This window comes from Neomonachus schauinslandi, chromosome 16 (genome assembly GCF_002201575.2).
Source record: "Neomonachus schauinslandi chromosome 16, ASM220157v2, whole genome shotgun sequence".
NCBI lineage: Eukaryota > Metazoa > Chordata > Mammalia > Carnivora > Phocidae > Neomonachus > Neomonachus schauinslandi.
Genome location: NC_058418.1, coordinates 41,936,991 through 41,962,928, shown reverse-complemented (window position 1 = coordinate 41,962,928; position 25,938 = coordinate 41,936,991). Strand labels below are relative to the sequence as shown.

The 25,938-nt window shown below is 43.8% G+C and overlaps 1 protein-coding gene across 2 annotated transcripts; it reads right to left on the bottom strand.

The window, feature by feature from the left end:
* Positions 1-25,448, bottom strand: ZFP90 (ZFP90 zinc finger protein). 2 transcript variants are annotated; one of them, XM_021703372.1, is made up of 5 exons: positions 25,297-25,448; positions 24,946-25,012; positions 7,782-7,908; positions 7,348-7,443; positions 1-3,775 (listed from the first exon to the last, which is right to left on the bottom strand). In XM_021703372.1, exons 2-5 carry the CDS (start codon positions 24,976-24,978, stop codon positions 2,127-2,129), a joined length of 1,905 nt encoding a protein of 634 aa, XP_021559047.1. In that variant the 5' UTR covers positions 24,979-25,012; positions 25,297-25,448; the 3' UTR covers positions 1-2,126. The 2 variants fall into 2 exon arrangements, with proteins under 2 accessions (XP_021559047.1, XP_044777905.1); XM_044921970.1 differs by lacking the exon at positions 1-3,775 and having other exon boundaries at positions 7,223-7,443.
* Positions 25,449-25,938: the final 490 nt, after the last annotated feature.

The following is a 25,938-nucleotide window of genomic DNA, read 5'->3' as shown; positions in this document are numbered from 1 at the left end:
ACTAAGAAGGCTATTTATTGAAATAATACAATGATGTTACAAGGATGCATTTCATGTGGCCTAGGAAGCTGGGTGTTCATAAGTGCATGGTGCCTGGTTGCTGGAACTAGAGAATCTTCTGCTCAATCAACCACACATACCACGGACATTCTGGGCTCCTTCTTTGTCAATGCAGATGTGCTGAGATTCAGAGATTGGTTGGATCTAGGCCAAGTTCCACACACAAACCAGTGGTTTTCTTTGAGTCTTCTGGAACTAAGTCTTTACAAACTTCTTTCAAAGTAGGAAAGCACTCAACTGGTTCCAATTTATATCATTCTTGCAAATAGTCCACTATGCGGATCCCCAAATAATCAGCAGCAAATAAGTTCCTGATAAGCATGGCAGCCACTCAGTGGAAGGGGGGGTCTGTATAGAATTACCCATTGTCAAACTATGTATCAGACAACACATGGTCTTGGCACTGTGTGTGTGTTAAGCATGGAACATCACAAACAAGATATTTCTGAACGGTTAAAGTCTTGGAAGGGCAGATTCCCATCTTGTTCCACTTGTAATGGACTCATTGTGCTAGACATCACACATTTCAGCCCCCATGCACATTTTTCCTGCAAAGAATTATGAAGAATATTTGGGAGTTACCTCCTGTTGTCCAGGATGAGAGAAGGATAATGGATCCTGCTACTTGGCATGTAAAGAAGACAGTAGGAAATGTTTACCATCAACATCACCTATATCATTCCTCTCCATGATTCATCAGGGTGGGAAAATTTACTTATCTTTAGAGAGGAGAGGTTCTTGTATGAAAGGGGTCAAGGTCCACAATTGCTTCCAAATTTATCTCCACTGTTGGCACCTTTGGGATTCTTTTAGGATAGCCTACGGTAGGCATGAGAGAACATTAGGGATTGGAGTGGGCTACTGATGCTTATCTCATGCTTTACTGGTGGAAGAGCAGCATATAACTAAAAAAGTTAAATTTTTTATGATGAAGTATTTCCTTGGCACACAAAATGGGTCATTACATGGGTTCTCTAAACTGATTTAAAGATAGATTTTATGACAATGGGTAATTACATTTATACTTCTCCACAGTAAAATTAACTTGGGGAGAATGTTTCCTCTTTAGTTTTGTGCTGTTTTCCCATTGATCCAATATAGGAAGCTTGGGGCAGTGCCTTGTCATGGGAGTGTCATAAAAAGCACAGTAAGAGGACTGAGCAGGTCTATGAAACTGACATGTTAGTTGAATGTATAAATATTACACTTGGGAAAAGGAAAAAGGTCACCAGCAGTTGAACTATTCACAGTTTTTGTTAACATTTTGGTATGTAAGCTTCCAACAAGTTGTTCTGAATAAGTCTGTGACAAATCTGCCTCTGTATTTTGCTGTCTCTTATGCTTTTATGAATTCCTAGAGTATCCAACTCAAGTGCTCATTAGTTTGTGCATCTGATTTATTTTAAAATTTACTTTAAAGCCCTCTGAATTCCATTTCAGTGGCTAGACCACAGGGTCAAAGATCCAGGAGACCTGCTTTCTCCACCCAGCTTTGCCATTATAAGCTGTATCACACTGTACAAACCACTTCACATCTTTGGCTTTTGGTTTCTTATCTGTACAATGAAGTGGTTGGACCAGCTGATCTCATTCTTTGAATGGTGGATTCCGGGAGGTGGAACTGGTTTCCATGGTGAATTTAATGTAAGAGCTGCAGTTGAATGCGGTCATCAAGCAATTTTAAAATAAGTTTTGGTCATTACTGCAGGAGTTTTATTAAAAAAGGCTGTAAACACAGAGTTACAAGTCAAACTGTTCAAAGTTGATGATCTCCTGCATACATATATTCAAAAGCTTTATAAAGTCCAATACATAGGCATATCATTTCCAATTGGTTATATATGGTGTTTATAGTTGTTTTTACAAAAGTCTGTAATCAGATTTGAGAATGTGGCTTCTATTTATTAAAAAAAACATTGTCTACTAGCATAGAGCTTTCTTCACACACCACACACACACACACACCATTACGTTCTCAAGCTTCCTCTCTAGTAAGAATCCTGTGATACTGAGTAAGAACAATAGTTTAGCTAAAGTTTTCTGCACATTCCTTAATTTCAGGGCTTCTACAGTTTATTTCGTGCATGAATTCTCTGGTGTTTAGTTAGTGCTGAACTTCTACTGAAGTTTTTCCCACATTCCTTACAAGCATAGGGTTTTTCTCCAGTATGAATTCTCTGATGATCATGCAGATTGGTTTTCTTTCGAAAGGCTCGCCCACATTCATTACATTCATAGGGTTTTTCTCCAGTATGAGTTCTCTCATGCTGAATGAGGGATGAACTTTGACTGAAGGCTTTCCCACAGTCAATACATTCATAGGGTTTCTCTCCAGTGTGGGTTCTCTCATGCTGAGTAAGTGATGAGCGTCGACTGAAGGCTTCTCCACATTCATTACATTCATAGGGTTTTTCTCCAGTATGAATTCTGTGATGCTCTATGAAGCTTGTACTCCTTTTGAAAGCTTTTCCACATACATTACACTGATAGGGCTTCTCTCCAGGATGAGAAATAGGTTGTTGACTAAAGTTCTGCTCACATTCATAGGGGTTCTGTCCAGTATGGATCCTCTGATGATCAGTAAAGTCAGTAATGTGATTGAAGTCTTCCCCACAGTCATGACAATGATAAGATTTCACTTCAGTGACAGTGCTTTCATCTTGAGTAAGAGATGGGTTGTGCTTGAAATCTATGCTGTAGTTATTGCTTTGGTAAGGTTTGCCTCTCTTATGAATCCTCATATGTTTATAAAGGGATGGACTCTGACCAAAAGCCCTCCCACATATGCTACATTCAAAAGGTTTCTCTCCTGTATGAGTCCTTTCATGCTGGACAAGGGAAGAACATCGACTAAAGGCTTTCCCACATTCCTTACACTGGAAGGGTTTCTCTCCACTATGTGTGACTTCATGCTGAGTGAGGGATGTGCCATGCCTAAAAGATCTCCCACATAAATTGCATCGATAGGGTTTCTCTCCAGTGTGAATTCTCTGGTGCTGAACAAGGGAGGAGCTGCGCTGGAAGGCTTTCCCACAGAGACTGCACTGGTAAGGTTTCTCTCCCGTGTGAGCATTCTCATGCTGACCAAGGGATGAGCTATGTCTGAAGGCCTTCCCACACACATTACATTCAAAGGGTTTCTCCCCAGTGTGAATTCTCTGATGCTCAGTAAGTTGTGTCTTCCAGAGGAAGGTTTTCCCACAGTCAGTACATTCATGGTGTTTCTTTCCAGGATAAATTCCCTGATCTGTACCATTGGGGAAAGCTCCTTCTCCTTTATGAGTTTTCTCGTGTTTAGTGAGTGATGATCTATGAATAAAGGCTTTTCTACATTTGTCACATTTATAAGGTTTCTTTTTTGCAAGGATATTATTCTGATTAATTACATCTGAATTATGTCCCAAATTGCTTCCAAGTGTATCACATTCAGTAGGCCTTGAAGGAATGTTCAGTTGTGTAACCAGGACTGTGTTCAATCTAGAATTTTCACCAAATTTATTTTGCTGAAAATTTTCCTCTGGTGTGATTATTTTCTTCTGGTTGGATGCACCTGGCCCCAGGTACCTTTTCCAGGTTTCCTGGTGTCTCTCTAACTGGCTACTAACATCCCAAGTGCTTTCAAATGTGGCATGCGAAAGGCCATCTGTGCTACGGGATCCTGCAGATACGCTCTGTTGCAGATGTGATGATTTGGCTTCAGGCCTGGTCTTCCAGTCTGAAAAAAATCCAAAGGGCAAAAGTCCCCTGTTCCCTCCTCTTGAAACAAACTGCTACAGTAGGAATGGGGAAATGAAAGAAATATAAACTATATGTGATTCTGTTTTGAAATTAGTCCTGTAGTTTGGAGAGAAGACCCAAATGAAGGAAAGGAAAAGTAAAGAGAAGTGACAGTGCAGACTGCAGAGCCAGAGTGTATGGCAAGTCTAGAATGAGGAAGCCCCTCCAGGAGGGCTGGTTAGGATATAAGGGAATAAGTGAGCATGAGAATGTTAGGCACAGACACAAATGGAATACAATCATGGTCTGTCTTGTAAGATCCTAACTGCTCTCCATGCTTCTTGTCCCTTTTACAAATCATCCCAAAATCTGTCTTCCTAATTCAGCCATTTCACAATTTCTTTAAAGTCACCTCTGAGGCTCCAAATCTTCAAATCCTACAGAGATCCACAGCCACTGATGTGACTGAAATCATTCTTTGACATACTTGGAGACCAATAGCTATACTTTACAAACTGAGATAAAGTAATATTTCAGGAGGCAAATCATCATTGCCTTTACAATTAGGGCTCTGGTTTTAGCCTATCTGAGTTCTGGTTCTACACTAATCACCTCTCTTGACCAAAAAGGATTTTACTCAGCCTAATAAATTGATCTCTAAACCCCTGTTTCATTTCAGAATACTAACAGCAGACAATTAATTAGTCTCTAGGTTCTAAAAATGGTAATTTTTAAAAACTAAAGGGAAGGAGGGCTCTGGAGTGATGGAAATATTCCAAATTGAAATGAATTTGGATTAGATGGGTGAATGCATTTGTCAAAAGCAACTGGATGGTACTCAGAAGAGTTGCATAGCTTACTGTATACATATTTTTATTGAAAAAACCATAAACACTGAACTTTGGTTAATGATATGTATGCTGAAGTGTGTAGGGGTGAAATGTACTTGTGTTGGCAACTTAGTTGGAAATGCACCAAAAAGTAAGACAGATTAAAAAAAAAAAAAAAAAAAGATGATGGGATAGATGACGAATATGTGATAAAGCAAATATAATAAAATTTTAACAACTATAGAATCTTGGTGGTAGGAATATGGTGTTCACTGTATAATTTTTTCAACTTTCCATACATTTGAAAATATTCATAATAAAATGTTAGGAGGGAAAAAACCAACAACCAAGGGGCCCTAAGCCTCAAAATTCCTTACCCTGGAACAAGACTCAATTCTAATTTCCCAACGACAGAAAATGCTTTGTATTTCTTCTAGAATATTTCTCAGAGGGATATTCAAGAAATGTTTGTTGATATGAATGAATGAGAAAGTTCTCTCCCCAATCACATTCAAAAACAATCAAGTAATTCCTGACTGCTTTCTATGTGCTCTATAACACAGATAGAATACACAGATATATAATAGACTCTTTCTCCAAGAGCTTGAAGTCTTAGAAATAAGAGTCAATATTTTGATAAAAAAGGAAAACCATCAGATGGTATATTTTTAAATCTGAGCTTGTGCAGTAAAAGATGATATAAATGGTACTTGTGATCAGGGAAGGAAGAAATAAATATATAAATACATATTATGTTCATGGATTGAATAGACACCCTGAACTTAAGGAATAGACAGCTTTGGATAGGTAGAAAGTATTATCTAATTAGGGAAACTGTACACTACTTACAGAAAACATTAAAAAGAAGTTCAACCCAAGCAGAATTTGTTTTAGTGGGAATGGAAAGAGAATACTGGAAGATACAATAGGGGACCTTAAAATCAAGGGGGGATTTGTTTCCTATAATGAGGTACAGGGAGTAACAGCAAGGTTTTGTCAGAGGTAGGTGGTTTATGAAGATAAAGCATTAAAATCCAATATGGTCCACCAAGTGATGAGCAGATAAACAAAATGTGGTATGTCCATACAATGGAATATTACTCAGCAATAAAAAGTAAGGAGGTACTAATACGTGCTACAACATGAATGAACCCTGAAAATATTATGCTAAGTGAAAGAAGCCAGTCACAAAAGGCTACTTATTATATGACTCCATTTACATAAAATATCCAGAAATGGTAATCCACTGAGATAAAAAGATTAATGGGTGCAGGGGTATCAGGGAATGGAGAGTGACTGCTAATGGGTATGGGGTTTCTTTTTGGGTGTTGAAATGTTCTGTAGTTAGATACTGGTGATGGCTGCACAACTCAGTAAATATCTGAAAAACCACTAAACTGTACACTTTAAAAAGGTGAATTTATGGTATGTAAATTATATCTCAAAAAAGCTATGATCTTAAAAATCCGATATTGGTTATAAAAGACTGAGCAATTTCAACTGGAAATTATAGTAATATCCTCGTGGGCCCGAATTTGGGAGGAAAATAACGTGAATTGCATGAAAAAGGCTAAACTGACTGGGGTGTTTGGACTGAGGGATTAGAGATCCACTGGTTTCTTTTCTTTTTTTTTTTTTTTAAGATTTTATTTATTTATTTGACAGAGAGAAAGACAGCAAGAGAGGGAACACAAGTAGGGGGTGTGGGACAGGGAGAAGCAGGCTTCCCGCGGAGCAGGGAGCCTGACGTGGGGCTCGATCCCAGGACCCCAGGATCATGACCTGAGCCAAAGGCAGACGCCCAATGACTGAGCCACCCAGGTGCCCCTGATCCAGTGGTTTGTAATGGGCAAGGGGAGAAATAGGTAATGGGCAAGGTAGCAAAATGTGCTGGCTGGGGATGAAAGATGATTAATTTAGATTTTAGGTATTTAACTGCATGGGACTTCCACAAGGAGGGGTCCTGTGAGACGGGAAAAAAGTGGCCAGGGTACAAGTAAGGATGATTTCTGAGTCCAAAGCACAGAATAAAGAGCTGTAACTACCACCCTTGTAAGGTGGTAATACAGAAAGAAAGGGGAGGAAGCTGAAGAGCAGACTCCTTAGGCAGATTCACTTAGGGGGGAAACCAAGCAAAGTCAAAGACCTAAAGCCAAGAAGTACTTAGTAAGCCAGAAGACCAGGAGAGAAGGATACTCCAGGAGCCATGGAGAGGCAATGAAACAAACTGGCATGAAAATAGGATGGAAGGAAGATGGCACTCCTCCCCAGACAGGTGTTGTAGGAATGTGGTCAGGGAAAGAAGTCTGAAAGCAAGTTATGAAAAGATGGAGAATCAAAGCCGTGGGTACTTCTACAAGTCTGGGGCCACCGACCGTAAAAGCAGCAAGACTAAACAAGAAGACATGGGAGTTCAATTAATGTCTGAATGAGTAAGAAAAGGGATTGCTAATCATGATGGGAGACTGAGGACACCAGAGGAGAAAATCCAGCGATAGGATCACAGTATAGGGAGAAATGGTATTCTGTGTAGGACAAAGGGGTACATTTTCTTCTAAGACCTGTCAGCAGCAGGAACACCCTTTTGCAGAAGGGAGACGGAGGTATCACCCAGGAGATGGCTTAGTTTCCTCTGCAGGTCTAGGAGCTCCCAAGGCACCAATATGAAGGTGCTCCCCCCCTCCCTCAGCTGTGCCACTGTCTGCATTGATTCCTGCATGCCTGAGTCCTCCTCATTTACCTGGACAGAAAGGTCTTTGGATTTCTCCCTCTGATATCCACGGCTCTTCTCCTTGTTCCAATTTGAAGATCACCTCTGGCTTGGAAACTTGATATCCTGCTCATGGGTAAATACACAAGATTTGGTTGTTTGGGCAAGTGGACAAAGACCCCTCCTACAAGTCAGTACTAGTCCTGGATCTTCAGGAACTCTGAAGGAAAAAAAAAGTGCAACTTGAGGAGTCATGCAATCAAATGACCTACTTCCAGTTCTGCAAAAGAAAGAACTTTACGTAAAGAGCAGGCTCAGAAAACTGTAAAGCTGAGTTGCAAAGAGAAGAACAAGCTCTAACCGTGCATACCCTGCTCATGGCCACCTGATCTACAAGCCCCACAACCTTAGCACCTGAGAAAGGAAAAACCTGCCAGTGGGCAAGATAATGACTTGGTCCTTACCAAGAGAAACCAGGTGGCTATAGTTCTCCAGCATCACATCCCTGTACAAGCGCCTCTGAGCTGGGTCCACGTGGTGCCATTCTTCCTGGGTGAAGTCCACAGCCACATCTTTGAAAGTCACTGATTCCTGTAGGATCACATTCCTGTTCAACTAGGGATCAACACCACAAATGTTCCCATGGCAATACTGGGAACATACTGTAGGCTCATCAGAAACGGTGATCACACATTTGATATCTTGAGGGGAATGTTGGGTTAAATACACTAGTTGCTTACATAATTTTGTAAAGAATCCAATATGGCAGGCAGGAAAGTCACAAGGGGCAATATGTTCTGCAATCCCGTATCCCTATTTAGCTATTGTGTCTTCCTGGAAAGCCACACCTTGTCACACAATCACCAATTCCTCACTGCCCATGCACTTCCTTTGTTACAAAATCCAAATATACTGGGGAGTAAAAACAACAGCCCTCCTTCACCCCCTCACCAATCCCCCTGTGCTCCCTAGAAATAAATTCTGTTAACCATTTGGTACATACATACAAGAGTCCCTACTCCATGCTTCATTCACAAAGAGTCTTGTTTTGTGAAATACCTTACATACTGCTCTACAACTTGCTTTTTGCATTTAACTATGTATCTTGGAGATCTTCCCATGGGGTACAAATAATTTTACTTTATCCTTTGAATTGCCTCGTAGTACGCCATAAACAGCTGTATCATAACATATTCATTGCCTAAAACCAACAGCATTGCTGGTTTACAATATCTACTGTACTAAGGATAAGATTCAGATATCCCCACCACTTACTGGACTCTAGCCAGGCTGCCCTTGATGATCCCTGAATACATCTAGCTTGTTCCTACCCTGAGGCCTTTATACTTGTTACTCCCTCTTCCCTTAGGATCTCCACATGGTTAGAAACTAGTTTCTAGTTATTCCGGTCTCACCTTGAGCACATCCCCTCAGGAAAGTTGTCTTAGCACCTCCCTCCAATTTACTCTCCATCACATTACTATGTTAATATTCCTCCAAGCACAGGTATCACTCAGTGCCCAAATCCCTGCCACTTAAACTCAGGAACCAAACAGATTCAGGTAAAAAGGACACCTGTACTTCTAAAAATAATCTGAGATTAGCTTGTTCACTTCTCTGTCCCCTACCCCTCCACCCCCACCACCATGAGCTCCACGAGAACAGGGACATTATCTATCTTGATCATTTATATGCCCAGCACAGAGTGGATGCTTAAAAAATGCTTGGTGAGGGGGGTAGGCTGAGCCTGGGTGACTCAGTCGGTTAGCATCTGCCTTCGGCTCATGTCACGATCCTGGGGTCCTGGGATTGAGCCCCACGTCAGGTTCTCTGCTCAGCCTCCCTCTGCCCCTCCAACCCACTCATGTTCTATCGCTCTCTCTCTCTCAGATAAATAAATAAAATCTTAAAAAAAATGCTTGGTGAATGAATAAATGGACCAGTCCCTGTTAGTAGACAATTGGATTATTTTCAGTATTTTGCTGCTACAAACATTACTGCAATAACACCTTTGTGTAAATATAGCTAGTTAGAATTGGAATTGCTATGTCAAGGTCTTTTCCCGATTCTTACCCCCTCCAATCATTTCTTCCTTACCACCCCACTGAACCTAGGCTGGCTAAGATTCCCCCATGCCTCTCCATCAGTTCCAATACTCATGGACTGATTTTTGTCTTGTCTTACTAGGCCTTCTTAAGCTATGAGACACCTGTCACCATGTCCTACCTGAAATATTTCCTTTGCTCCTGGTTGGATTTCAATCTCAAAAACGTACACAGTAAAATATGGTAAAGACGATTAGTGTGAAAAGACACTGAAAGCAGAGCTGAATTCACTGGAGCAGTGAGGGAAGATTACATGGAAGTTTCAGCTTTATTTTGTGTCCTTCTCCCTGTGGGCTTTAGCTATAGCTCAACTAGAGTTATTTCAATTTCCTGGAGGATGTCATTCTCTCCCCACCTTCCCACCTGTCTTTCCCTTGCTAACTCCATTTCACATTTCGGGTGTTGGTTAACAGATCTTCAGTGAAGTCTTTTGATCCCCCATTGGAAGGTCAATCCCTGTATTATGTGCTTTAAGCCATTTTGTACACCTATGATTATTCAACTAAACCTGATAATCTATTTAATACTTGTCTTCCTAGTTAGATGGTAAGCATTATGAGGGCAGACTATACCTTTTTTTCTTTAACTTGGAAACACCAGTGTCCAACAAGTGTGTGATTCACACTAAACACTGTGTGGTTTCCTAACAGAGATTTGAATTTTAGAGAAGACAGGAGTGGCACCTTCTCCTATTGAGTGAGGAACATGGCCACATCCACACACAACACCGGCTCCTCCGTGTCATATTCTTGCTCAGCACTGTGGCTGTGTCCCTGCAGGAACAAGGAAGTGTTGGAAAGTGGGAGATTTTTCTGACAGAGATCAGGGATCTGACTGTGCCAGGTAAGATGACACTAGATATTTACTAGGTGCCTGGCTTTACCAGATGCACTGTGGCAGAAAGAAAACTGCAAATGAAAAACACTGCAGTCCTTGAGTAGGTTCCAGTTTATTTTAAAATGTCTTATTCATTACAGCACAATATAAGATGATCCATAGTAAAGGGAGGAGCCACAGGCCTTCAGAGGAGGGAAAATGAAGGGAAGGAAGAGAAGCCTAAGGCAGGCTCTGCACTGGGCCTGAAGAAGTAAGTACCATCTGAATGGGAGAAGAAAGTGGGAATCCAAGCCAGGGATTACCAAGCTTGAAAAGGGAGGCTGGGTTTGGGATGGGCATGGCCAGCAGGGAAAAAGGGGTTGGATCAAGGCAGACACTTTAAGTCAGGTTGTAAGAAGTAACACTTTCTCCCCATTGCCTACTGTGTCCTGTAAACATACAGCCCCTTGGCTGTCAGCCAACCTTGATTCCTTTGCCTAACTGGTCCCTCTTATCTATTTATTATTATTATTTTAAAATATTTATTTATTTAAATAATCTCTACACCCATCGTGGGGCTTGAACTCACAACCCTGAGATCAAGAGTCACATGGTCCTCTGAGCCAGTCAGGCGCCCCTATTATTATTATTATTTTTTAAAGATTTTATTTATTTATTTGACAGAAAGAGACACAGCAAGAACAGGAACACAAGCAGGGCGAGTGGGAGAGGGAGAAGCAGGCTTCCCGCTGAGCAGGGAGCCCAATGCGGGGCTCGATCCCAGGACCCTGGGATCATGACCTGAGCAGAAGGCAGACGCTTAATGACTGAGCCACCCAGGCGCCCCTATTATTTATTTTTTTTAAGATTTTATTTATTTATTTGACAGAGAGAAACACAGTGACAGAGGGAACACAAGGGGGGCTGTGGGAGAGGGAGAAGCAGGCTTCTGGCTGAGCTGGGAGCCCGATGCGGGGCTTGATCCCAGGACCCTGGGATCATGACCTGAGCCAAAGGCAGACGCCTAACGACTAAGCCACCCAAGCGCCCCGCCCCATTACTTAATTAATTAAGTAATCTCTACACTGAACGTGGGGCTCGAACTCATGACCCCGAGATCAAGAGTCGTATGCTCTTCTCACTGAGCCAGCCAGGCACCCCCAGTTTCCCCATATTTAATAAAAGGCCTCCTGGTTTTCTTCCACTTCCCCAAACAGACTGCACTCAAGGTAAAGAATGTGCTGACCAGTAAACAAATGTCTAGTCCAAGTTAAACAAATGTCATTTCTTGCCTCAACAGGACGACTGGCTTCTGTTCTACTCTTGGTCCCACCAACTCTCTCTTTCCTACCCACTATCAGAGTCAGTTTTCTAAAATGCAAACCTTTGACCATGTTACAAACCAGGCCACCATCACCTCTTACCTGGCCACTGCTACAACCTCCTAACTTGTCTCTCCTTTTCTACTCATGCCCTGCTCCCAGGTCTGTCTTCCATATATCAACCAGAGTGATCATGTTAAAACCTGTCGGATCAAGTCACTTCTTTGCTTAAAAATCTCCAACAGGATCTCAATTCACTCCAAATAAAAGCCAAAGTATTTACAGTGGCCTACATGGCCCTCCACAGTCTGCCTCTCCCACTCCAGCTATCTCCTTGACTTCATCTTGAACCTCATCCCTGACCCACTGTTCTCCCCCCTTCACTTACCCTGCCCTCCTTCAGATTCCTGGAACACACTAGGCATGTTTCTGCTCTGGAGCCTTTGCTTTGACTGTTCCCTTAACCTGGAAGCTTCTTCCTGCAGATGTGCATGTGGCTCTTTGTTCAAACGTCACCTCATCAGAGCAAACTTCCCCAACCACCCTCCATAAAACAGCACCCCCACCCTGCACTGTCACTCTGGTTTCCTCTCCTTTTCATAGTTCTTACCACCTGACATATATTTTCATTTGTTTACAGTACGTATTGTGGAGCACAGTATAAACTCCGGGAAAGCCGGACTATTATCTATTTTCTTCATGCCTGACTCTTCATTGCCTAGAACAGACCTGGCACATAGTAGTAGGTGTTCCAGAAATGCTTAATAAATATTTTTCTTTTTTAAGGTTTTCAATTTTTTGAGAGAGAGAGAGAGCGCGCACAAGCAGGGGGAGGGGCAGAGGAGGATGCAGACTCCCAGCTGAGCAGGGAACCCGATGCGGGGTTTGATCCCAGGACCCTGCGATCATGACCTGAGCCAAAGGCAGACACTTAACCGACTGAGCCACCCAGGCACCCAATAAATGTTTTTCTTGAGATTAAAAATTACATTCCTTCATGTGACCTTCAGAGTCCTTCATAACCTGGTCCCCACCTTACTTCCACAGCCTCCTCTCTGGCTTCTCCTTCCCTCTGACACCATAATTCAGCCTGAAGAAGAGTTACAACTTGAAACTAAACACTCTCTTTGGCCTCTGTAAAAATGCTTGGCCTTCCCTCCTCTGTGGAGGTAACATTTATTCTATCACCAAGACTCTGTAAAGTTCTCCCCTCTGGGGCTCCTCTCCTAACCCCAGGTCTGGGCCAAGTGCCTCACACCTCCCACGACCCTCCTCCCTTGATCCCTCTCCAGCAAGCTCCTAAGACACTACATTATAGTAACTGTTACCTATGATTCACTGTGCTCCCAAAGGGTCAAGACCTTGACTCAGGCACCTTCGAAACTCCAGAGGTCAGAATCAGCTTGGTACATAAAAGACAATCAAGAGTTTGTAAGATTAAACAGGCAAAATGTACTGAGACCCCTAGTGTGAATGAGCCACTCTGAGAGCTCAACTCTACAGCATTCACCCTCCTTCCAGATATAACTGGACCTCATTATCAACCCCTTTTAAAAATTAACAGGGTTATCATGAAGTATCAAGTATTTTGCTCGCATCATGTTGACATAAAAGGTCCAAAGAACCAGACACAGCATATACTAGGTTGAGAAGACTCAGTTTCCTGGGCCCGTAAAAAGCAGCACACTAACAACGTGCAGTAAGTAATGTGCAGGTGAATCACAGACCTCCTGGTCCAATCTTCTCATCTATAACATCTGTATCTGGGTTCCCTGAACTGAAAACGTAAGAGTTTTAAGAGCAGAAGGGTGAAAGGACACTTCCAGCTCTGCAGAACAAGGCTTGCAAATATAAACAGATACCCCCTCCAACTCTAACATGGGCCAACTCTGGAGGAGAAACCTGCTCAAATTCTAACTCAGGAAACTTTGTAACTTTGCAAAGCTGCAAATGAGAGAATGGTAGCTAGTAAGTAAAAACAATTAAATTTACACAAACTACTCCCTCTAAGGCCAAAGTTAGTTTGCCCAATTAGAACATATTACATTTGCTAAGACATAGTGTGGCGTTTTCACTCAAGTACTCCGTGCGCTCTGATTCCAGACCAGTAATAGCTTGGTAAACTGAGTTAATGGCGTATCTAACAATTGAGTGTGGAGAAAAGACACTATTAACATTAGCCTCTAGACACACACACACACACACACACACACACGTATACACACACGCCCTACTTAGGCTTAGGCTAAGGGCATTATCATCCATAGCAGCCTACCTGGAAACCTGGACCTCATCCTTGCCTCTTCATTTTTCCTTTATGCCCTGGAATCACCAAGAGCCTCAAAAAACATCTCTTACATATAATCCCTCCCCTTCATTTCTCAAATCCTGCTCAAAACTTCCCCTGCCAATGACCATTAAGCCAGGCAATAACTTTCTAGATCCATTTTAATATGGTAGTCACCAGAAACCTGTCACTACTGAGCACTTGTAATGTGGCTAATTCAAATTCGGATGTGTGGCAAGTGTAAAATACACCTGGATTTCAAAGACTTAGCACCAAAATAAAGAAATAAGTAAAATAGCTCATTAATAATTTTAAAATATTGATTCATGTAGAAATATTTTAGTTATATTGGGTTAATTAATATGTATTACTAAAATTAATTTCACCTATTTCTTTCTACATTGTGCTACTATAAAATTTTAAATTATACATGTAGTTTATATTTTTCTGGACAGTGTTGCTCTACAGTGTCCTAGATCTCCACCTCATCCTGTGGATACACCTAGATAGCACCCACCTCTGCAAGTAACCCAGGAAATGATCTGAAGGCTGGCAGAACAGACTCTCCACAGTGAAATGTGGAGAAGAGACCATAATGAAGAGAGTAGGAAGGGTGAAGACTGGTGAGGAGCCAAACTGATCTGTGGAACTGTAAGGAGGGAGGAACAACGTGGGTACAGAGAGAGAAGAGAAGCAGACCCCCACACCAGGAACCCCAGGCTCATGGGACCTGCACTGGGAAAAAGAATCCCTGTAACATTCAGCTTTGAAAATCAGAGAGGCCGGGCGCCTGGGTGGCTCAGATGGCTAAGCGTCTGCCTTCGGCTCAGGTCATGATCCCAGGATCCTGGGATCGAGTCCCACATCGGGCTCTCTGCTCCTTGGGAGCCTGCTTCTCCCTCTGCCTCTGTCTCTCATGAATAAATAAATAAAAATCTTTAATAAAAAAAAAAAAAAGAAAATCAGAGAGGCCTAACTTTGAAAGTTCCTACAGTAAGTGGGGCTTCACACATGGAACTTTAATAAAGTTTTTTTTTTTTTTTAAGATTTTATTTGTTTGAGAGAGACAGAGCACCTGCCAGTAGAGCGAGAGACCGAGCACAAGCAGGGGGGAGGGGCAGCTGCAGACGGGGCAGCAGACTCCCCGCCGAGCAGGGAGCCCACGCAGGGCCCCATCCCAGGGCCCTGAGACCATGACCTGAGCAGAAGGCAGACGCGCAACAGACTGAGGCACCTGGGTGGCTCATGCAACTTTAAAAAAAATCAGTGGGTTCAGCTCTGGAAGAGCCAGACAGGGTGATAGGAAACTGAGTCCCCGCCCTTGAAGAGAGAGCACAATAAATAGCCCCATGGAGATACACCACACAGGGAGCAGTTTGAAAAACACCTGAGGTACAGAGGTAGGAGATTTATTTACTAATCTCAGAGCATGTGCTGGAGGGGCAGGGATCCTTGGGAGACTTCGCCAAGAACAAAAGACCTGGCAGGTGCCATTTCCCTCCCCCACTCCCCACCCTGAATACATGGACACCTGTGGGAACTACTGCAGTGTGAACACTCTCCACCTCGCTTGCTGACAGTACACACTGCCCCAGTGCTCTTCTGTGGACTCACCCTACACCCCAGTCTGAGCAGTTTCCCCAGGAGGCTGAAGGCCCCCTCCCACGGCAGACCAGGAAGGACCTTACTGGCACCGTCTGCCCCAACCCTCGAGTTCTCCTGCAGACCTGCCCCCCAAATATACCCCTGGCCGGAGTTCATCCAAAGCAGTGCCACAAGCCTGGCAGTATGCAAAAAAAATTAGTATATGTATAAAAAAATCAGTCAAGGGAGTCACAAAGTAAAAGAGATATTAAGTATGACACCATATACCTAAAATGTGGGGGGAGAGGAGTAAAGAATGGATTCAAACTCTGGAGACTATCAACTTAACATGGACTGCTATATGCGTAAGATTCTATATACAAACCTAATGGTAACCACAAATCAAAAACCAGTAACAGATATGCAAAAAAAAAAAAAAAAAGAGGGAGAGAGAGAGAGAAAGGAATCCAAGTATTATCACTAAAGAAAGCTAGCAAACTGTGAGAGAAGAGAACAAGAGAAGAAAAGAACAGAAAAGACTACAAAAGCAACCATAAAACAAGTAACAAAATGGCAGTAAGTACAGACCTATCAATAATTACTTTGAATGTAAATGGATAAAACGCTCCAGTCAAAAGACACAAGGTAACAGAATGGAGAAAAAAGCAAGACCCATCTTTATGCTTTCTAGGAGAGGCTCATTCCAGACCTAAAGACAGGCAGATTGAAAGTGGAAGGATAGGAAAGCATTTATCATGAATATGGAGTGAAAAGAAAGCTGGGGTAGCATTACTTATACTGGACAAAACAAACTTTAAAACAAACACTGTAGGGGGCGCCTGGGTGGCTCAGTTGGTTAAGCGACTGCCTTCGGCTCAGGTCACGATCCTGGAGTCCCGGGATCGAGTCCCGCATCGGGCTCCCTGCTCAGCAGGGGGTCTGCTTCTCCCTCTGCCCTCTTCCCTCTCGTGCTCTCTGTCTCTCATTCTCTCTCTCAAATAAATAAATAAAATCTTTTAAAAAAATAAAATAAAAAAAATAAAATAAAACAAACACTGTAGGGGCACCTGGATGGCTCAGTCGGTTAAGCGTCGGCCTTCGGCTCAGGTCATGATCCCGGAGTCCTGGGATCAGCCCCATGTCGGGCTCCCTGCTCCGAGGGGAGCCTGCTTCTCCCTCTCCCTCTGCCTGCCACTCCCCCTGCTTGTACGCTCTCTCTACTAAATAAATAAAAATCTTTAAAAAAAAAAAAAAGAAAAACAAAACAAAGACTGTAACAAGAGACAAAGAAAGACATTATATAATCATAAAGGAGACAATTCAACAAGAAAATATAACAATTGTAAATATTCATGCACCCAACATGGGAGCACCCAAATACAAAAAGCAGCTCATAAAAAAACATAAAGGAAGTAATCAAGAGTAATATAATAATAGCAGAGGACTTTAACACTCCACTTAACCAAACAGAAAATCAACTAGGAAACAGTGGCTTTGAGTGACACATTGGACCAGATGGATCTAACAGATACATTCAGAACATTCCATCCTAAAACAGCAGAATACACATTCTTTTCAAGTCCACATGGAACATTCCCCAGAACAAAGTCATATGTTAGGCCACAAAACAAGTCTGAAGACATTCAAAAAGAATGAAGGCATACCATGCATCTTTTCCAACCACAATGCTATGAACTAGAAATCAACCACAAGAAAAAATCTGGAAGTGACACAAACATGTGGAGGTTAAATAACAAGCTACTAAACAGTGAATGGGTCAACCAAGAAATCAAAGACGAAATTAAAAAATACATGGAGACAAATGAAAACACAACAGTCCAAAATCTTTGGGATACAGCAAAAGCGGTTCTAAAGGGAAGTTTATAGTGACACAAGCCTCTATCTCTCTCCAATTTTGCCTCCTGCCATACACCCTATGCTTCTACCACATGGACTCTTTGCCCTTATTACATCATTCTTTTTCGAGGCTCCTTGTCTTTGTACAACTTATTCTGACCACCATGTACTTTCTTCCCTCAGCTCTACAGAAAAAATTCCTACTCACCTTTCTAGATCCAGTTCAATGGTCCCTTCCCTTCTGAAGCTTTTCCAGATCCCTCATCTCCCCGCCTCCCCCTTCAGCATTTGGTCCACATCTCCATTTCAGAATAGTAGCTTTTCTTTTTGTTTTGTTTTGTTTTTAAGTATATATGCTTTTTTTTTTTTTTTTGAGATTTTGTTTTTTTTAAAGTAATCTTTACCGCCAACGTGGGCTTGAACTCACGACTTTAAAATCAAGACTTGCATGCTCTACCAACTGAGCCACCCAGGCGCCTCTAGAACTGTCATTTTTTTATGCATGTTCTCCCTCAACATTTTCTCAAGCTTTTTTTCATTTCAGTATCTCCAAAACCAATCATGTTGGAATTGTCCAGAATCATCAGAGCAACTTAGAAAACTTGCCATGCATGGAGGGCCCTGACAAACAACTTTCAAAAACTCCTCAGGTGATTCATTAGAAAAGAGCAACAGCTAACATTCAGTGAACACTCACCACAGGCCAGGCACTGAGCTCGGTCATTTATGTGCACCCTCTTGCTAAAATTCCTCACTGAAGCCCTACTGACATCCTAAAGGAAGCAGGTACCTTCTCCTGACTACTTGTGAAATGTGACCCTAGTTAAGAACCACTGCCTGGCACAGAGAAGGTATTCCAAAAATGTCTGCTGAGTCAATGAATACAGAGTCTGGGTCATTCTTTTCTTTCTTTCTTTCTTTCTTTTTAAGATTTTATTTATTTGACAGAGACAGAGATCACAAGCAGGTGGAGCGGCAGGCAGAGGAAGAGAGCGAAGCAGGCTCCCTGAGGAGCAGGGAGCTGGATGCGGGGCTTGATCCCGGGATGCTGGGATCATGACCTGAGCCAAAGGCAGATGCTTAACTGACTGAGCCACCCAGGCGCCCATTCTGGGTCACGCTTACTGAAGGAAAATGAGGAGTCATTTTGAGGATCAAAAAAAAAATTAAGTGAATTAAATTTCTGGAAAATAAAGAACAGGGGCAAACAGAAAAATGATGGTGTTAAGAGCCGAAATCAAGAGCTGGTTGCTCTTAAATACCAGCCAAACAGAAAAACCGTTGGCATATCTAGTATATAAAAGAAACAACTGGGGGTGCTTGGCTGGCCCAGTCAGTGAAGTGTGCGACTCTTGATCTCGGGGTTCTGAGTTGGAGCCCCACATTGGGTGTAGAGATTACTTAAAAATAAAATCTTAACAACAACAACAACAAAGCAAATGACTTTAAAGGGAATAAACAAACCAGTAAAACACACAGCAGATGCGAAGAAATGTGAAAAATCTTTTTTTAAAAAGATTTTATTTATTTATTTGACAGAGAGAGAGATAGTGAGAGCAGGAACACAAGCAGGGGGAGTGGGAGAGGAAGAAACAGGCTTCCTGCTGAGCAGGGAGCCCGATGCAGGGCTCGATCCCAGGACCCTGGGATCATGACCCGAGCTGAAGGCAGCCGCTTAACGACTGAGCCACCCAGGCGCCCTGAAATGTGAAAAACCTTAATGACATGGATAATTTTTAAATTTTAAATCACCAATGTTGACGCAAAAAAGTAAAAACCTTAATAATTAAGAAAGAAATAGACTATTCCCAAATCATTCTCTTGATAAAAATCCTAGATCTAAATGTTTTATAGGTAAATTCTTTCAAAAGGCAGAAAAAGATGAAAAGCAATCTGAATGTTTCTACAACTTAAGGATAAACATGCCACCAAACCACTGAAAGATCTTCCTTTCTCACTCTAAGGGCTATTTCACTTAAGAACGCAGATGAGGGGCGCCTGGGTGGCTCAGATGGTTAAGCGTCTGCCTTCGGCTCAGGTCATGATCCCGGGGTCCTGGGGTCGAGCCCCGCATCGGGCTCCTGGCTCGGCCGGGAGTCTGCTTCTCCCTCTCCCTCTGCCTCTCCCACTGCTCATGCTCTCTCTCTCTCTGTATCTCTGGGTCTCAAATGAATAAATAAAATCTTTAAAAAAAAAAAAAAAAAGAACGCAGATGAAATAATATATTTTCAAAAAAAATTATCAACTGTAACCAAGAGAATTTTATCCCAGTATTATTTGTAATCATAAAAATTTTAGAAACAACCTAACGTCCTATGAGAAATGGTTAAATAAATTTTGGTATGCTCATGGAAAGCAATATAAACCAGCCATTAAAGGTGTTTTTTAGGGGCACCTGGGTGGTTCAGTCAGTTAAGCGTCTGCTTTTGGCTCAGGTCATGATCTCCGGGTCCTGGGATTGAGCCCTGAGTTGGGCTCCCAGCTCAGTGGGGAGTCTGCTTCTCCTTCTCCTTCTGCCTCTTCCCCCTGCTCATGCTCTGTCCCAAATAAATAAAATCTTTAAAAAAAAAAAACAAAGTGTTTTTTAAAAAAACAAAAGAAAAATCCATATAGAAATTATATGAAATTTAAAATGTTTAAGGGAAAAACATACATAGGGAGAAAAGGAAATTCATCACAACAAATACAGAGGTGCTAAAGAGGGATCACAAATGACTTTTTCCTATTTAAAAAAATTGTATTTTGTATATGCTCACATGCTTTGATAAGATATATATATTTTTAAAGATTTTTATTTATTTATTTTAGAGAGAGTGAGCAGGGGGGAGGGGCAGAGGGAGAGAGAGAGAATCTCAAGTGGACTCTGTGTTAACTCAGCCCAATGCACGGGGCTCTATCTCATGACCCTGAGATCATGACCTGAGCCAAAATCAAGTCAGATGCTTAACCAACTGAGCCATCCAGGTGCCCCTGATAAGATATATTTTAAATAAAAGTAGTACAAGACATAGAAAAGAGAGGAAAATAATCATATTTTTTTGAAATAGTTCTTAGAAGAACAGGTTTTTGACATCCTAACATTGTCTTAAAGACAAAATTTCTTATGGAGCCTGGGTGGCTCAGTTGGTTAAGCGTCTGCCTTTGGCTCAGGTAATGATCTCAGGGTCCTGGGATCGAGTCCCACGTGGGGCTCCCTGTTCAGTGGCGGGCCTGCTTCTCCCTCTCCCTCTGCCACACCCCCTGCTTGTGCTCTCTCACACTCTCTCTCGATCTCTCAAATAAATAAAATATTTTAAAAATTAAAAAAAAATTTTTTTAAAGGACAAAATTTCTTAAGAGTGTTCAGTGAAAGTTATACTGTTTCTCACAATTATTTTATCAGAAAATTAGGGTCACTGTAACTGGAAAACTAGTTTTTGCTCTATTAGTAGAAAATGCAGAAAGTACAAAATTATTGCTTGGGGTTAAACGGTCATGAGTGTTTGCTATGGTGACACCCACTTACAGAGTGTGTACTCTGGAGAAAGGGATGAAAGCAGTCAAATGGCCTTGCCCTAAAAGAGCTAGCTGAAAGCTTAGTACAGAGATGGATGGGTAAACACACAACTCCATATGACATAAAAACAGTACCACGACCGCTGTGCACAGGTGCTGTGGGAATGCACACGAGGGGAACCCGACCTTACCCAGGGGAAAGAGTGTCTGGACTGGGGCTTAAAGCCCAGCTCCAGTCAGCTCAGGAGAAGGCTAAGAAAGGGGACTTCTGGACACAGGGAGCTTGAACATTCCTGACTGCAAACATCTTGACCTGGTTCAGCAAGTGGCTTGGCTGCCCCTGGGGAGTCAGGAGCATCTTGTGTGAGTTGGGGTGACCTGAGCCAGCTTTGGCTCAGCCTATTCATCCTGATGGCCTAACCACGGAGCTCTTGGGATCTGGAGTCAATGGAGACCAGGTCCTGGTCCCTCTCTACTTCCTGCCCTTCCAGGTAAACCTGGTCTCCATATGCAGCTTTTTTCTTATAAAACTTTCTCCATTTCTTACTGTTTTGGTGGTTTCACCTTTTCTTCCTAACTAAAAATGTAGTGCACATAATGAAGAGAATGATACATAATGTTTACACAGATACAGCTACTAATGATCCTATAGATCCTAAGGATTTTCAGGGTATCCCCCCTCTGCTCCTGTTCCCCTCCATTTTGGAGCCACTTCAGGTATTTGTTAGCCAAACACCAGAGGAAGGTCCCACCCCCAAAACACCTCTTCATGGGAGCTCTGACTTTCAAACTCTTGCTCCTACATTTTGTCATTCACAGCAATCTTTAAAACTAAGAAGAAATCATCTTAGTTTCCTGCTCAACAACAGTGACTCAAGCTACACCAACCACTTGCAGCTCCCTGAACACACTAGACACACACATCCTGCTGCTCAGAGCACTCTTCTCCAGACCTGTGCATCACTAACTCCCTCGCCTCCTTCCAGTCTGTCCAGATGTCCCCATCTCAGTAAGAATAACGCTTACCCTGACCACGCTATTTAAGCTGTACCCTTACCACAAGCCACCTTCTTCCCCACTCAAACCCCCTTACTTTTCTCTACCTTCTTACCCCCTCTGATACTGTCAGCTTCTAGTATATTATAAAAGTTACTTACTAAATTTTTCTGTCTCCTCCTTCTAGGATGTAAGCCCCACAAAAGCAGAAATCATTATAAATGTTCTTCACTAATGTATCCCAACCGCTTAGAAAAGTGTCTTAGCACATCACAGGGGTTCAATGGCTATTGGCTGAATGAATAGATGAATGAATGAATGGGTTACCAGGGCCACAAAGAAAAACATCCAAACTCCCTTCTATTCTCATCTATCCACTGCCTGCAGCCCATACCCACTGTCACACAGGACAACGGTTTCATGAACATGCCCCTCATCTTCTTGCTTCCCAATGTCCCTGACCCACAAAGTCCTTCAGCTCTATCTCCACCCCCTTCATTTTCACTTGTTGGACTCTGCTCCCATTCAAAAGTGACATCTCCACTGACTCTTTCCCGTGGGCAGAATTTCCTCTCCCCTCTCTGTAGGCACAGCAGCCCCCCGACCTCAGAAACAACACCTGATACCACTTCTCCTGTGCTATATACTGCATGAGGCTTCCCCCACTCAGTTAACCTCCAGGATAAGCAGTCACATGACTCAGTTACTCATCTCTTGCATTCCCTGGAAGGCCAAGCTCAGAGAAAAAGAAACTCCGACAAAGGGAAATTTCTGCCAAAAAAACCCCTCTGTAGATTCAGTTGTTCTGTCCTTCCTCCAGGGTCATTACCTGCAGCCTGGGTTAGGTAACCCAAGGGGACTGTCAGGCCATCCTGAGAGAATATAACTGAACTAGAGTACTTGGGCAACAAAGCTTTGAAAGTGTAGTTTAAAGCGTCCCTAACACTCACTGCTCAGAACACAAATCCACTTTCACCCTTAAAGAGGCAACCCCTGGGGCGCCTGGGTGGCTCAGTCAGTTAAGCACCTGCCTTCGGCTCAGGTCATGATCCCAGAGTCCTCAGATCGGGCCCTGCTCAGCAGGGAGCCTGCTTCTCCTTCTCCCTCTTCCTGCCACTTCCCCTGCTTGTGCTCTCTCTGTTAAATAAGCAAATGAAATCTTAAAAAAAAAAAAAAAAAAGCAACCCCTACGGGAAGGATCATCACCCCCACACCCCATTAGGTGTTAACTGCGTTAAGCGATCCTAATTCTCACAGCCTGCTGAGGAAGTGCTTTATATGGAACGGCACTGATGACCAGTGATTTGCTCTGGCTCATGTCAAACCAAACAACTATCTTGTTCTAGTATTGTTACTTGTTTTACTCCTTAAGGCTCACCCTTATAAAATAAAAACATACAAGAAGTAAAAGATATAAAGGCATTATATGTTTAATTTACTACAAAATGTTTTATTTTTTTTAATCTTTTTTTTTTTTAAGATTATTTATTTATTTATTTGAGAGAGAGAGACAGAGAGAGAGCATGAGAGGGGGGAGGGTCGGGAGGGTTAGAGGTAGAAGCAGACTCCCTGCCGAGCAGGGAGCCCGATGCGGGACTCGATCCCAGGACTCCAGGATCATGACCTGAGCCGAAGGCAGTCGCTCAACCAACTGAGCCACCCAGGCGCCCAACAAAATGTTTTATTTTTTTTAAGATTTATTTATTTTTTTAAAGGATTTTATTTATTTATTTGACAGAGAGAGAGACAGTGAGAGAGGGAACACAAGCAGGGGGAGTGGGAGAGGGAAAAGCAGGCTTCTCGCTGAGCAAGGAGCCTGATGCCGGGCTCGATCCCAAGACCCTGGGATCACGACCTGAGCCCAAGGCAGATGCTTAACAACTGAGCCACCCAGGCGCCCCAAGATTTATTTATTTTAGAGAGAGAGAGCATGCGTGCATGCGAACGGGAGTGGGGGGAGGGGTGGAGGGAAAGGAAGAGAGAGAATCTCAAGCGGTCTCCCCACTGAGCACGGAGCCCGACCTCATGACCCTGAGATTTTACTTTTTTTTTTTAAAGATTTTTTATTTATTTATTTGAGAGAGAGAGAATGAGAGAGAGCACATGAGAGGGGGGAGGGTTTGAGGGAGAAGCAGACTCCCCGCCGAGCAGGGAGCCCGATGCGGGACTCGATGCGGGACTCGATGCGGGACTCGATCCCGAGACTCCAGGATCATGACCTGAGCCGAAGGCAGTCGCTTAACCAACTGAGCCACCCAGGCGCCCTCTGAGATTTTACTTTTAAGTAATCTCTATACCCAATGTGGGTCTCAAACTCACAACACAGAGCTCAAGGGTCACATGCTCAACCAACTGTGCCAGGCAGCGCCCCTGGATTGATTTTGATAGTATCACACACTTAACAACTAGAGTCTGTGATTTTTCCTTAATTCTAAAGAGAGTGTGGATTAAAATACCATCTGAACCTTGTTATAGTTTCACAGATAAACGCTATGTAAATCAATGCATAACCTCAGAGTTCTGATACTTCTAGAAAATGCCTCTTCTCACACAAGAATAAATGACTTAAAAAATCAGCTTCATATTAATGAAGTTGAAGGCTGGACATCTGGGGGTGTACACTATTATACCCTTGTTAAGGCAAAAAAAGAACACGAAAAGCTATGGGACAGGTCCTTCCTGTTTTGTACGTTGTTGTTTTTTTTTTTCCTCCTGCCCCAAGAAAGCCCATCTCCAGCCTCTTCCAAGGCAAATCCTGACCAAGCTTCTTCGGCTCCTACGGGATCTTTAGGAGAGGTCAGAGGCTGGGGCTGCTCTCTCCTTCCCTAACAGTTACTTCCTCCTCTATAGTTTTCTATCCTGTCACCCTACCTTCTCCATTCCGTGACAGAGTTCAAGGAATTGGCCTGGCACTCAGGACTCTCAACAGTGACACTTCCCGACACATTCACTCAACTCTTCTCGCAGAACCTCACCGCCCTGGTCCCCTCCTCCCCACAGTGCAGCCCGCTTTTTGGGACGCCCACTCCCCCCAGCTCTGGACATCTTGGGTTTCGCACGCCGGGAGGCTCTGAGGGGAGGACCAAGCTAGGAAAGGCCGTCGCACAGGCGGAGAACAATGACTGCTCTAAACACGCCCCAGGGTAGTGAGGGACCCGCTGCTCACCTGGGGCGCGGCCGTCGGAGGCCTCGGGGCCATTCCTGCCTCGCCGGGGCCGGCTCCCAGACTGGGGCTGGGGAGAGAGGACAGGACCCACTCACCCGGCTGCAACCGCCGACCCCTCCCCGCCGCGCCGGGCCCGCCTCCGCCCCTCAGCCACTTCTCCAGGAGACGGTTAGGGAGATGCGCGAACCGCGCCTAGGCCTGCCGTTCCCCCTGGCCCCAAATTAAAGGCTCTCGGCATCCTGGACACCGTCCTCTGACCACGCCCAGTCCCACCCGCAGGATGGTGGGCGCGGCCGGGCGGATACAAGCCAAACCCGTGGGAGGTGGTGCCTCGACCCCACTCAGAATTACCGCCTCCTGAGGACTCGGATTTCGGGACCTCGGGCCCACTCGGGGCTCGGGCCAGCTCCTCCTGCACCCGCTACAGGTTCAGTCCTCTCCAATTCTGATGTGCGGAGGAACGGCCCAAAGCGGCCTTAGCCGCACTGGGGCCGGACAATGGCCGCAGCGGCGGGGGGGGGGGGGGGGGCGGGGGGCAGAGCCGGAAGTGCGCCTGCGCACGCGGAGCCTCGGTCCCGCAACTCCCGGGCGGTGGCTGACTACACTTCCCAGAGGCCCCCGCGTGTGGGTCCCGTAGAGGCAGCCTGGGAGGTCGCTGCGCCACCCTGGGGAGCTGCAGCGGGGTCCGCGGTGTGGCTTGGATACTCGTGCGTCCATTTATTCCAATAATAGGCACTGAGCACCTCTTCTGTTCTAGGGGCGGGATTCAGCGGCAGATGGGAAAGGAAAGACCCTACTTCGGGGAGCTAGTGTGCACTGCTGTGGACGAGGCCAACAATAAAAACGTAAACTTATCAACAAGATATGTTTCAGGTACTGACTGCAGCTACAGGAATAGCATAGTGAAGGGAGTGGGGCAGCGTCGCATCTTCATCACAAGATGTTATTTCCGTTGCCCCTCCTATGCCATGTTCACCCATGGGTCACTACCGA

Bases quoted from the DNA above. Each gene is read 5' to 3' on its own strand.
- ZFP90 (XM_021703372.1), bottom strand. From the start codon at position 24,978: ATGGCCCCGAGGCCTCCGACGGCCGCGCCCCAG. The intron at 7,909-24,945 runs GTGAGCAGCGGG...GTGATCCTACAG, and splicing joins CTCCGACGGCCGCGCCCCAG to GAATCAGTGACTTTCAAAGA. The intron at 7,444-7,781 runs GTAAGGACCAAG...ACCCATGAGCAG, and splicing joins TAGCCACCTGGTTTCTCTTG to GATATCAAGTTTCCAAGCCA.